Genomic DNA, 13,681 nt, shown 5'->3' with positions numbered 1-13,681 from the left:
TGTTGTTCAGCATCTTAGCTGTGGAGGGCAGTGTCACTGGCCCTCATATGTGGGATCCGAACCGGGGCCCTGCTGCTCAGAGCTGGTGTCCCAAAGCCAGCTCTTAACCAACGCGCCACTCGGCCAGCCCTCTTTCAAGTTTTTTTGACTCACCCATTGTGTGCAACTGCTGCCCACTGCCCCAGGCAGCCTCAGTGTTCAGCAGTTACCTCTGATTGCTTTTGACGAACATCTCCAGGAGAAAAGGCTCTTCATCCAGGAGCTGCAAGTCGGGTTCAAATAAAGACAGCCTTGCAAGTGAGGTCTTCCAGGGAACCACCAGATAGGACAAATAATGACAGTTTTCTAGGAATGGGGCTTTGAAGGAGGTCAACCCCTATTTTGTTGCCTCTGGTGACTTCTAGGCCACGGGTTTTCACCATAATTGTGGGTAGTTGATTTTTAAGGCTACAGTGCCGGGGAGGGGGGATGTGGATAGGGCAAATTAAGATGCCACAAAGCTTGCTTTCTTACTGAGATTCAGTTCAGTTGCTTTTCTTAAATAAATGCTTGTCAGATTGCTGCAAGCCTTTGGTTAATTTCTAGCGTTCTAAAAGAGTTGATTCTGACAATTTTTGCTAGTGCTTTAATTGCATATATGGAGGGGAGACTATTCAGAGGTCCTTTCTCTTCAAGTTTTGCTGATGTCATTCTAGAAGTGCTTTTTAGCCATATTTTTAAAAGCTAAAAAGTTGAACTCATTGACCTAAAAGGTCCCCTCCCACTCTAGAACATTCAGTGTTAACTAACATATCACATTTCCAAACTATCTAGATGGTATAATTTACCTTCTTTGTATAAGTGTAATTGTTTAAATAAAATTAAAACAGACTTTCCTTAATGCTAAAATATGAAAGACATAGACTATATCTTATCAATTTCTGCTTTATTTAATTAAAAGATTTAAAAAAAAGAAATAGTATCTTTCCTGCATAGTTTTTCAGGTTAGAATGAATTACTTAAAAGGGGTGGGAGATCTTATACCAATCGGAAGAACTATACATAAAATTTAAGTGCCAGAAACTATTGAAAGGTAAAAATCAAATGATAATTAACTTATAGCATTTCAAGAATCATCAGCATATGTATTTCTTGAAATGGCTTACCTTTAATTCTGAAATTTATTTTAATTATTACCAAAATATTCATATACCCATGCTAATTCTTTATTCATTAAAGATTTATCTTTATACTAAGTACTGAAAATATAAATAAGGAATCAACTAACCATAGTCCACAGCCATTTAATATCAATTTCTTTAAAGATAGTTATGAAGATCTCGGTGCTGCATTACTTGACAATGATGTTAAGTGATGTGTCCATATGAATTAATTTTCCAGATGTCTGAAGCTAAACCATTGAAATTTAACAATTTTAATGTAACTCTTTCAAAGCTATATTAAATACTTCTCTGCTTAATGAGAAGGCTAGTGATGTAATGTCTCAGTGGCAAATAATCATTTTGGATAACTACCTCACTGTCTTGAAAAACAGTGACAGCGAGCTCTTATGGGCAAGGGCTGTTGAATCAGTACTCAGTGGTGACATAATGCTGTGCTTTTGGCATTTTCATACTTTAAAAGTGTTGTACCTCGTACTTATTCATTAATGCCTGCTTTTTATAGATTGTCATCTATTTTAATTTGAGCTTTCTAATCTTCTGTGGGCTGACGCACCAGATAAGAGCTGACACCTACTGAACTCTTATCGTGTACTAGACCCCATTTTAGTGTTTAAGTGTGTTTATTTATTTAAATCTCCCAACATCGCAAACAGGTAGTCACTATTATTATGTATGTTTTCAGACAACAAAACTGAAGCACAGAGAGATTAAGTAATTTGCCCAAAGTCGCATAGTTTATAAGTAGCAGGGCAGGGGTTTGAAATTCTGAATTCTGGCTCTGCAGTTCATGAACCTTAACCATTATTCTATAATGTGTCACATAGGATGCTTGTTTGAATTACACAGAAACATAAGAGTGAATGGGCTCTGACAGAGTAGTGGAACTTCTTGAAAAATATTTGAGTTTTAGTGAATGGTCTTTGTGACATCTATTTTGGTTTCCCACAGAGTGTGTGTATACATGTGCGTGTGCACGCTTGTGTGCACATGCATATTTGTGTGTGTATTAAATAGGTAAGATGGCTAGAGAAGTGATCTTACTAAACCAGTGTTAAGTAGTGTTAAATTATGAATATTTTAATTTTACTTTTGGTTAAATTGATGAAACTTTGATAATCTTTTGCTGTTAGTTTGTATTACATGGTATACCAGAAATAGGTAGTTATTGAAATGTGTCTATGACTAGTTTTATTTTTTACTTCTTGAGAATAATGACTTATTGGGGTACTGTTACTGATCAATCTCTGTGGAAATCTAAGAATTATGTATTATTCATTCCTCCCCTCCAATAAAAGATACAAGTTAACAACTGATTCAGTAGTCTTGTTTTCCTTGATTTAGTTTGAGTTCTTTGTGGAACATAGAGAAGAAAACAAGGGGGAAGTTATTTAAATAATTATCTTTTTTTTTTTATTCAAACAGCGGCCTGAGTAGGGTAAGCACTGAGTCACTTCTACCCCAAACTCAGAATAAAAGCTTTGACGAGTCAAGTTCTTGTTGTTGGGAGATAATTTCCATGGGTCTTTTGCATTTCTGCATGTCCTGTGAGCAGAAGCACTGGCTGCCTTTGTTCTGGACTATATTTTCAAGGATTTTTGCATAGAGAACAGCCTTGAAGACAAAGGTACCATCTCCCTCCAGAGAAAAGGGAAAATATATGGACTCTCCAGTATAATAAAGATTATGTGTCTAATGCAAAGGACAAGTGTGCTTACTGCTCATTATAAAAGGTTAGGGTTTCCTCAGCTTGGCGTTCCTCTCCCATAATGCAATGCACTGTGTGCAGGCATCATCTGACTTTCTTAAGGATGCCATTGGGACTCAAAGAGGTGGCACATACTCTGGCTATTGCTGTTGCTATAACTGATGAAGCTCCTTGCCTCTGTCTTCTGGCAGCACCCATGAAACTGTGGCAGGCTAACTTGTTAGCTTCCAAGTAGAATAAAATCTCAGGATCTTCAAAGTTCTTGACATTTGTTATTGTTATAAAATTCTTTCTTAGTTTTTCACCCTGATGTAGAATCAGCTTCCCTTTAAAAGATGAAATTATCTTTCGTTTGCTGTTGATTCAGTAGAGACATGCTTTGGTTACCTGAGAAGTGACTTATGACAATTATTAACCCCATTCTACCTCCTTTTGTTTGTCCCACCTCCACCCCCCTTTTTTCTTTGTCATGACTTTTCTTTCTCTTACTTTTTTTCTCTCCTCTCCTCTTCTTTCAGAATTCTTCTTCTATATCTTCCATAGACACTCCTTAGCCTTTTGTACTTAAAACTAAACACAAAAAACCAAACATCTCACTAATCTTTTTAAGTTAGATGTCTCTAGCTTATAGGGGCTCTAAAGATACCTTTCCAACCCTTACCTGGTAGAACTAGAACTTGGTGTTGTCAGAAATTCCCCCAAGTGCATTTCTGCTACAGGCGGAGGACAGAGGTGTGTGTGCACATGGAGGGCATGGGGTAAGGATATAGACGGAGTTCAACCCACCAGCATGTTTCAGCAGCAGACTGGGGAAACATCCCTGATCCTTGGGGAAAAAGTCTATGACCAAATGAGCTGTAACCTAACAGTGAATACAAATAATAATAATTAAACATTAGTTTTGAAAATTTTTGGATCAATCTACATCAGGAGTCAGTACTCCATGGCCTGTGCCCCAAATCTGACCTACTGCTTTTTTGTTCATAAAGTTTCATTGGAAAATAATGGCATCCATTCATTTACTTAATGTCTATGGCTGCTGTCATGTTAAAATGGCAGAGATGAGTAGCTAGTACAGAGACCACATGGCCCACAAAGCCTAAAATATTTACTCTCTGCCCGTTTACCAAAAGTGTTGCCAACCCATGCTCTAGATGTTGTGTTTCATACCAGTGGATCTCAATTTGGGGTTATAAGGAAGATGGAAAAGGAGTAAACTCCTCAGAAACACCTGGGAGGCTTTTCAAAATGTGTACTTCACCATCTCCCCTCCGGCTTCTCCTAGGTATCCCTGGTGAGGGCATTGTCTTAAACTTTATGATTCAAGTCGTTTGGTTTCATTGACTGATACAAATTGTTTGTTTTCACCGTTTTGACCCTCTGTAACACATCCAAAGGTAATATTGACCATGTAATTTCTTTTACAGGGGTGTGGGAAGAAAATGTATTCCTTTTTGAGAGGAACCAAACAACTGCAGGTGCTAAGGTTCCTGGGAATCTCCATTGGAGTGACACAAATCCTGGCCATGATTCTCACCATTACTCTGCTCTGGGCTCTCTATTACGATAGAAGGGAACCTGGGACAGAACAAATGATGTCCCTGAAAAATGACACGACTCAGCACCTGTCATGTCACTCCGTAGAACTGTTGAAACCAAGCCTGTCAAGGATCTTTGAACATACATCTATGGCAAACACCTTTAATACACACTTTGAGATGGAGGAATTATAGAGAATGTCAAAGAAGGAAACTACAACTTTATTTTATTGGACTTGTGAATTTTTAGCACACACGTAACTGTATCAGAAATGTGTAGAAATAAAAATGTTGCCATAAAAGAATGCTTAAGCATATAATTTTCTACCCTTTAAAATGAAGAGGGGAAAGTTTTATATAAGTTACCACATGGGCAATAGTTGATGCTGTTTATAATGCTGATGACAGAACTAATACTCATTATATATCCTGTGTTATGATTTTTACTAAACACAGCCATTCTTTGAGGTTTATGCTTTGGTACAATTTGACCAATGTTTCTGCATCCATGTAAACAAGCCATGCTGTGGTGGGATTGGAGCTATAGTCAAGTTTGATTTCCTTCCAAATGCTTGCTAGTATAGAAACTACCCATGAACTGCTAACATAGGAAGTTAGACAGTACTAATGATTTTTATTACTTGGTGATATATTCTTTTCAGGGTCAATAGATTATGCATAAGAAAACTCTGAAGATTGGTGACTACCTAAATGTGATTTTTGATAGTTACTAAAATGTTACTACTTACAAGAGCAAACTAATACATTGTCTTAAACTGATCAGGGATTTATGTGTATATAAGAGTCTGTGTTAAGTCTGTATAATTCAGCAGATTTCAGTTCTTATAATGTTAAGAAAAACAATTGTGAAAAGGATAAATTTGTCATGTATAGCACCATTATTTTTAACCTTTCCTGTTAATAGAGTTTTAAAATTCTGTCTTGGGTTTATATTACATACATAACTGTTAATTTAAATACTTAACCACTAATTTTGAAAAATTGCTGGTGTGAAACAAAGGAATCATTATAATTCAGAATATAGTCTGGTCTCTAGGAAGTATTAAGAAGAAAGTTTACATATAACTTAGTTCACTCAGCGAAGACTTGGATGTTATCTTTCTTCCTAACTAAGAATCTTTTTGACACTAAACACTTTTTAAAGAAGCTTATCTTTGTTTTCTCCAAATTAAAGCGACAGTCTCCAAGTCTCAATATAATTCTACAGAGAATAGTGTTTCCTTTCTCCAATAAAATGCTGTAAGAATTAGAAAAATAAGTGACAACTAGAGAATTTCTTTGCTTTATTTCATTGATTAAGATACTGGAGTGAATTACACAGATTATTAAATTCTTTACAAGAGTAAAATATATTTATTTGAAATGGGAAAAGTGCATTTTACTGTATTTTGTGTATTATGTTTATTTCTCAGAAAATGGAAAGTTAAAACTTGTCAATAAATATTTTCTAGAGAGTAATAATTTGTGTGTCTAATTTTTGTACATTATAAGCACTTTTACTACTCAAGGAGATTAACAAAGGGAGAAATATGTGAGAAGAAATGATTGAATAAAGTAATAATTATTATTTCTAAACTCGGGAACTAATTTATAAGAATATGTACCTTCATTGATAAAAAAACAAAAAGATGCCCATTTATTTCTCAATTTTGATTTTGAGCTAAATGATAATGTAGTTGTTTGATATAATATAAAAATATACCCACTTATGTTAATTTATCTTCTCAATGTTTTCATATCCCAGGTTTTTAAAGTAATTTTTAAAATGAGTCTAAGGAATGCAATATTTGAAATCACCTGCTAGATTTCATCCCTTCCATAAATTGAAATGAAAACTGAGTAAATAACATGCTCAATCATAACCCAAAGCATCCCTCTTTATAATGTCCTCAATACCACAATTCCCCATAATTTCACCTAAAATGCCCAAGCAATTAAGACAGCTATGAGTATTATTTGGATTATTAGATAGAGGTCAAATTTGGCTGCTTCTCTTTTTATGTCACAGAAAGAACAAGCAAGCATATATTGTGTTGAACTCAGTAAAAAAAAAATCCTCAAATTATGAATAAAAGTCAATTTCTACACATTGAGTCTTCAGGTATTTGATCTATTACCAATTTAGTACTCTCTAGAATAGCAACATAAATTGACGCCATCACATACTGATGCACTTGCTTACTGAGAAAAAATGGCATTCATAGCCGCCGTCTGCAAAGGCCTCTTACGGTAGCAGTGCACCCGAAATAATAAAACTGTAAGAGACTTTAAAAAGCCTATTTAATATGGCAGCGCTGAGGGAGTTCACTGTTTGGGTACATTGAAAACACAATTGTTAACTGGTTCTCTGGGAATTTTTAAAAGCTTTCTTCTGTAAAAACCATTTTTTTTAAAGTAAAAATTGAAGATGATTTTTTAGACAGGTTACGAGTCAATTCAAAGTGCCCTGGAGATTATGAGATGACAAGAAGGGATGTGGTGTGTCTTCTAGCACTGTCAAATCTGGTTGAGAGACACTTGTGCTAACACAGATTAAATTAATACATACAGGAATATACAGTCAGGGAGGCCTTGCTTACTTAGCAACATGAAATGGAGGAGAGGGGAATTAAGGCAGCTCCATGAGAAGGCCTCCAAGCTGAGTCAGGAAGGAAGAGTGGAGCTTAGCTCCTAGCTCATGGAGAATGTTCCACAAGCCACTACCCTAAGATTAAAAAGTATACATTATTTTGGAGGCAATACCTGTTTTTTAATGTCATTAGAGTGTAGAATGCTTGAAGAAATACCATGAGAAAGGAAATGGGTTAAATTCGGGTTTGGGGGCTTCATTTTGTAAGTTCAATGGAGAGTCATTTAGGTATTTTCAGAAAGGGAGGTGATTTGTGTTTTAGAAATTTGAGTGGCTTGATTAGCCAACTGAGAAACGTGGGGCAGGGATACAGGTACCCCTATTGCACAACTCCCCAGGGTGGGGCCATATTTTCCCTCTTCTAGGTGTGGAGTGCTCTGAAGTGGCAACATACTGGTGATTTCAGAGGGGGGCTGCTTAGATTGCTTTGCTGTGGTCCTGGAGAGAGAAAAAAAACCCTCACCAGCACAATGGAAGTAAAAAAAAGCTAGTTCACAGCATAGGTTACAGCAGGGTGAATCCACAAAAATGGGCAGCAGATTAATCATAGGGAGTGTGGGATGAGAAGTGATAGAAATTTCTAGATTGTGTACCCAGTCAATTGGCAACGACATTAACCCAGATAGCAGGCTGGAGGGAGAACGGGTGTGTGGAGGGTGATTAATTTGGTCTGGGACACACCAGTTAGACGTGCCTGCAGGACATGCAGATGGAGATGTCTACAGGCAGTCTGCAGCCCAGGAGGGTTCACTGTCGAGCCTGAGAATTTTTGTGCATTGCTTTTCCATCTCAGGAAGCCTGACAGAAAATGGGCTGAAAACCAAATCTTCTATGAGAAGAATTGTAAGTAGGACGCTGCAACAGCTTCCTTTTTTTTTAAAATTTATTTTTTATGATTATTAGTTTCAGGTATACAAAACAATGCAATAGTTATCCTTTTCACCCCTCACAAAGTGACAACCCCCCTCCCCCCACCCACTGCCCTCCCAACCCCAATATCATGCTTATCTATTACAATTCCATTGACTCCATTCGCACACTGTGCTCCACATCCCGTGACTATATGTATATATAATTACAATTGACATACAATATTATTCAACATCAGTTTCAGATGTACAGTGCAGTGGTCAGGCCTCTACACTGTCTATGAAGTGGTCTCCCTAACAAGACATGAGTCCATCTGGCCCCCTAAAAAATATTCACAACATTATTGATTATATTCCCCAGACTGTCTTTTCTATCCCTGAGGCCATATTGTAGTTACCAATTTGAATTGTCTCGTCCCTTCCCCTTCTCCTTCATCCCCACCCGCTCCCAACTAGCAATGCATAGTTTTTCCTCTACATCTCTGAGACTATTTCTGTTTACTTTGCTCGTTCATTCAGTTTTTTAGATTCCACATATAAGTGAGTTCACATAGTATTTGTCTTTCTCTGACTGACTTATTTCACTTAGCATAATGTTCTCTAGGTCCATCCATATCGTTGCAAATGGTACTATTTCCTTCTTCTTTACAGCTGAGTAATACTCCAGTGTGCAAATGTACCATAGTTTCTTAATCCAGTTGCCTACCGACAGGCATTTCGGTTGTTTCCAAGTCTTGGCTATTGTGAATAGTGCTGCAATGAACATAGGGGTGCATATATTGTTTTGAATTAATGTCTTGGGGTTTTCCTTTTGTATGAACCCCCACTCCTGTGGGTGAGTCAACAGAGGTGAAAAGAGAAATGAATACATCACCAAATCTGAGGTTAAAGGAACCGTCACTGCTATGTCGCTTCCGCCAATCCCCCTTCCGATTATGACCCTGTGATTCATTAATACAAGAGAATTTTTCTTTCCTAACAACTTGAGTTCTTATTTCTTCATATCTAAGCTCCTCCTAGAAACATGTATGGGAGAGTCTTTGATACTATCTTGAAAGTGCATTCATTTTCTATTTTAATATGTTATTGCAATCATTGTTTATCTCACACATGATGGGTGTCGACTAGGTGCTAAGCCATAGGGGGCTAGCTGTTTTACACATAGCTTTCCTGCTCTTTACAACTTTTTTGCCGTCTTTAGGCGTCATTACCTTTTACAAATGAACAAAAAGGACTTGGCGAGACTGAAGAAATTGATTTACCTAGCAAGTGGCAGCACCCTGCCTCCTCCATCTCCATTTTGTAACATGGCATCTCCATTAGCCTGTGGGGAAGCTTAGCTGTTGCCTCACACAGAAAAGCCAGATGCTCCTACACATGAATCAATATCTCCAGGCCCAATTTGTCCCAAAATTCTCTTACTTCTTCCCACAGAATGACTCTTTTGTCTATCTAATTTTCTTCCTCTTTCCCCAGAACAAGTCATAATTATCTAAAGCTTTGACTGAAGCCATAAATTGCTCTTTTTCTCCCACCTCTTGTCTCCTTCCATTGATCTATTCTGTACACACACTCAGTCAAATTAATTAATCAGCTTTATTGAGGGGATAGATAGATAAATAGAGAATAGATATAGATATATATAATCTCCAGAAGGTGCCAAAAATACATGACTTGTATTCATCTTTTGTTATTGGTATGTATTAAGCATTACAATTTTAATAGTTTTTGCCTTTCTTAAAATGTATATACATTTTTTTGGTACCCTCTGTCTATATTCCTTATTTGAAGTATTAGTTTTGACATATATATTGTATACTCATATAAGCACAACCACAATCAAGATATAGAACATTTCATCATCTCAGTAAGCTCCATCACAACCCTATGTGTGGGTTTCCACAATCCCTGCTCCTAGTCCCAAGCAACACTGATCTGCTCCAGGTTATTCTCATTAATTCTTGTAAAACACAATTCTTATCATGTCACTTCCTTACTGAACACTTCCAGAGGCTCCCTGTTTTAACTCCCACAGAGCTCCCTAACTCATGAGTGTATATGTCATTTACATGGCACGTTGGGGTAAGTGAAGGTCAGAGATGACAGATCATTCTAGGCCTTGTGTGGATCAATGGGGACCCCAGGAAAGTGGTAACAGCTCAGCACGCAGGTTGAACTGCAGTATGTGGCTCAACCACATAGCAGTGACTTTTTATTTCATGTGTGAGTAGCTCAAGGTGTGGTTCCTAAGCGTGTCAGGGACCCGGACTCCTTGTCTCTTGCGAGGCTGCTGGGCTAGGGTGTTTCCCTTGTTCACCTGGTCCCCAACCGCACACTCTATGTCCACACTTCAGGCACAGGCTGGAGAAAGGGGACAGTGAAAGGGGAGAAGGCGTGCCTCTTCCCTTTAGGGCTATACCCGGAAGCATCCGTCATGTCCATTCACATTTCACAGCTATGGGGGAGAGGGGGAGGGGTGAAAAAAAACCTTTGTCCTGGGCATCGATGTATCCGGTTACACCAGGAAATTCTGTGCCCATAGAAAGAGGCAGAAATGGGTATTTGTGTCAGCTAGCAATCTCTGCCACATTTCTTAACACCTGCAGAATCAAATCCTCCATTTGAACATATTTTTCCAAACCCAAACGCTGATACATTCCTACATGTCGCTATGCACCAGCCAGCTGGACCAACCATGGTCCATTCATTGCCTCTGACATCCCCCATATCCCGTGCCTCCCTGATTTTGCTTACATCATGGTGCCCCCCCTAGACATACCTTTATCCTCACAGGTTCACCTTGCACTCAGCCTTTAAGTCCCAGCTCAACAGCCACTTCCTACATGAATCTTCCCCTGACCACTCCACCCCACAGCTCTCCCTCCTTCTCTGACCTCAGCAGTTATTTGTTGCTAGTTTATAATATTTTTTTATATTATTTTTCATTTATATTATTATTATTATTATTATTATTATTATTATTATTATTATTATTTTCCCTTTGTATGCCTGGTCTTTCTTGAGAACAAATATGCTATTTTGTATCCCACTTAGCATTTTGCATAAGGCTAAGCAGAGGTTCACATCTATCAGTGGCATGTCTATTCATTAAGTGTATGAAATCATAAATGCATGAATTATGAGGCAGTTTAATGAATCCAAAGCCATTGTCCCAAATGATTCCAATAAGGAGAAACTGCTCTAGAGGAGGTCATCTCTTCTGGCCGGGATAGCGGACACTGGTTTATCCTGGGCTAAGTGCTCATTTAGCTATAAATGGATGTAGATTGGATCAGCAGAAAGTGTGTAGAGCTCAGTCAAGTCTTATAAATGTCTGAGTGAATTATCAAAGTGTGCTTATGGGCTAATAATACAAATGTGCCTTAGATTTATAAAATGCTTTTATGCCTAACTCCAAATCCTTTAACTTTCAAATCTACATTTGTTGAATTGGGAGTATACAGAGTAAAAGCTGAGCTTACATCGCTAAAGAACTCATTTCTCAAATTTTCCTTCTCATATAGTTTTAGGGTAGATTATTCCCTTGAGAGCTATTTTTCTGAAGCTCAGAAGGCTTGGTCCTCACTTCTTCCCCTGGCAGCTACAGACTAACTAATTTCTCGTTGGTGGCCTCACACCTGCAAACAATCACTTCTAGACTTCTGGCCACTTTCTGAACGTCTTTTTGCTTCCTCTAGCCTGAAAGTGGTGGATGACGCTAATCCCCTATATCTACCCCCTTTCTACTCAAAATTTCTAGACTGGGGTTTTCTTTCCTCTTGAATCCTGAGACAAAACACATTTCCATGTAAAGAGAATATGAGCAATGGCTGAGATTGAACTATATTTTTGTGTGTGGTAGAGAAGAACTAGAACCAATGAAAGACACAGAACAGGAAGGGTCATAAAGATAAAAGGAAAAAATGAGCACATCCTACAAGAAAAGCCATTTAAAGGAAAATTGTGAGGAGAAACAATTTTTTATCAGGTACCAGCTACAAAGTAAAAGGAGATGCACGCTGAGAAAATGTGTAATATTTGTTACAGTCAAGGATGACTTGCAGGAACTCAGGTTCAGTGTAAGAGTCATTCCCACACATTTCATTCCAGGGACAATTAGAATGATTTTACCAAAACAGTGAACCATCATGTCTGGTGGAATGGTAAGATGATCAAGTTCCTTGGAACCTGGTTGTCACAGAGTCAGAGAGACTCAAAGTTCTGAGTTAACACGGGGGATCTATGATAGTGTTCCAGCTGCGTAACAGCCAGTTGCTTCCCTGGTGTTTACCAATTGGTCTAGAGAAAAAAGCATTCACCAGATTGAATAGTAGCATACTGTTATGTTAACCATATCTTGAACAACTGTGCAAGTGGCAACACTACCTGATTATATTTATGACAATCTGCATAATTCTACAAAATTCATCTCTCTTTGGCATAAGCCTCATAGATGAATTGAATGGAAGAGGTGACAGTAATCTTCACCCCTTATCTTTTCAATTTGACAGCGGCACTCATCTCAGAAATATGATTGGTGATTTCCTGTTTTTGAAGGAAAGGGCTATTCCAGCCCTTTTTCATTTGATCCTTCCTGCTGCATAGATCAAAGAGTAAAAGTGGGTACACTTCCTGTTGATTAATGTATGATTTGCACACTTATTCACAGGTGAGTTCACAGACCCACTCAGTCCACTGTGAGGTGGACTCTGACTTTGGCATTCCTTTGTCTGTCTCATAGTAAAGAATTTCTTTCTGGTTTATCAACTCCATTTAATGTAGATAATGGATTTCCATAAGTTCCTACTATGAATGCTGGGCCACCCTGACATATAGAATCTCTCCAGTTAGTGTTAGCTCTGAGCCAGTCCAATAATCTCTGAAGAGTCTGACTACTTATTTCTGTGTCCCCAGGGCACACTAGTGTGAGACTGTAGATCTCACGTAATCTCCCTTTGGAAAGCACAAGGGAGATTTACTGAGCTGCTACCTGGATGGCTCAGTGGCTAGAGTGTGCGCTCTTAACAGCAAGGTTGCCTGTTTGACTCCCGCATGAAAAAAAAAAAAAAAAAAGGGAGATTTACAACCTTCTTGTGGTAGTTTGGCCAGGGTTATCCCTAAGGGAGTCTGGTCCTCCTTCCATTTAGGGGCTCATGTTTACAAACTGGCTCAAGTCTGAGACTTGAGTGACAGGTTGTAACTCTCCATTGTGTCAATTAAAATCAAGACGCTGTTCACAAGAATTAAAGATTAAAACTTTTTTTAAAGATTAAATAATTTTTAAAATATATATAGACTGTCCAAATATATTTTTTCAAGGAAGATCATAAGCAATTAGGGACTACCACTGATCTGTGCGGGTTAAACTGTTTTATCACTTCTCCAGTTCTGCTGCCCATTTTCATAACCACTTCTAGCTGTCCCTTAGGATTGCAAATCAGGGAGCTCATTTCAGAGGGAGCATCTTTCAATATTATCACTGGGGCTTGAAGCATCCTGAGATTTTTTTAGATGTTGGTCCTTTCCTTATCAGTATATTTCTCAATGTATTGGTAAAGGTAGTATTTTCTGGGCACTCCCTTGGGACAGAGTCATAAAGTCAGTGACTGGGTCACAGGATAAATTCACTCCAAAACCTGTTCCCCTAAGCCTTTCCTTTGGGTCCCTTCGTCTACAATATACCAAAGACATTCTGGCACCTCAACTTTATTTAATTTGCATATATATATATATATATATATATATATATATATATA

At 38.0% G+C, this 13,681-nt stretch overlaps 1 protein-coding gene across 3 annotated transcripts in view; it reads left to right on the top strand.

The window, feature by feature from the left end:
• TSPAN12 (tetraspanin 12) overlaps positions 1-5,885 on the top strand; it is a 74,627-nt gene extending 68,742 nt beyond the window's left edge. For all 3 annotated transcript variants that reach the window (XM_019668215.1, XM_019668216.1, XM_019668217.1), the window contains one exon: positions 4,296-5,885. In XM_019668215.1, coding sequence (XP_019523760.1) covers positions 4,296-4,601 — 306 coding nt within the window. In that variant the 3' untranslated portion in view covers positions 4,602-5,885. The remainder of the gene's footprint in view (positions 1-4,295) is intronic.
• The last annotated feature ends 7,796 nt before the right edge of the window (positions 5,886-13,681 follow it).

Source organism: Hipposideros armiger, unplaced genomic scaffold (genome assembly GCF_001890085.2).
Source record: "Hipposideros armiger isolate ML-2016 unplaced genomic scaffold, ASM189008v1 scaffold_521, whole genome shotgun sequence".
NCBI lineage: Eukaryota > Metazoa > Chordata > Mammalia > Chiroptera > Hipposideridae > Hipposideros > Hipposideros armiger.
The sequence above is the reverse complement of the archived record's forward strand: the minus strand, read 5'-3'. Positions and strand labels throughout refer to the sequence as shown.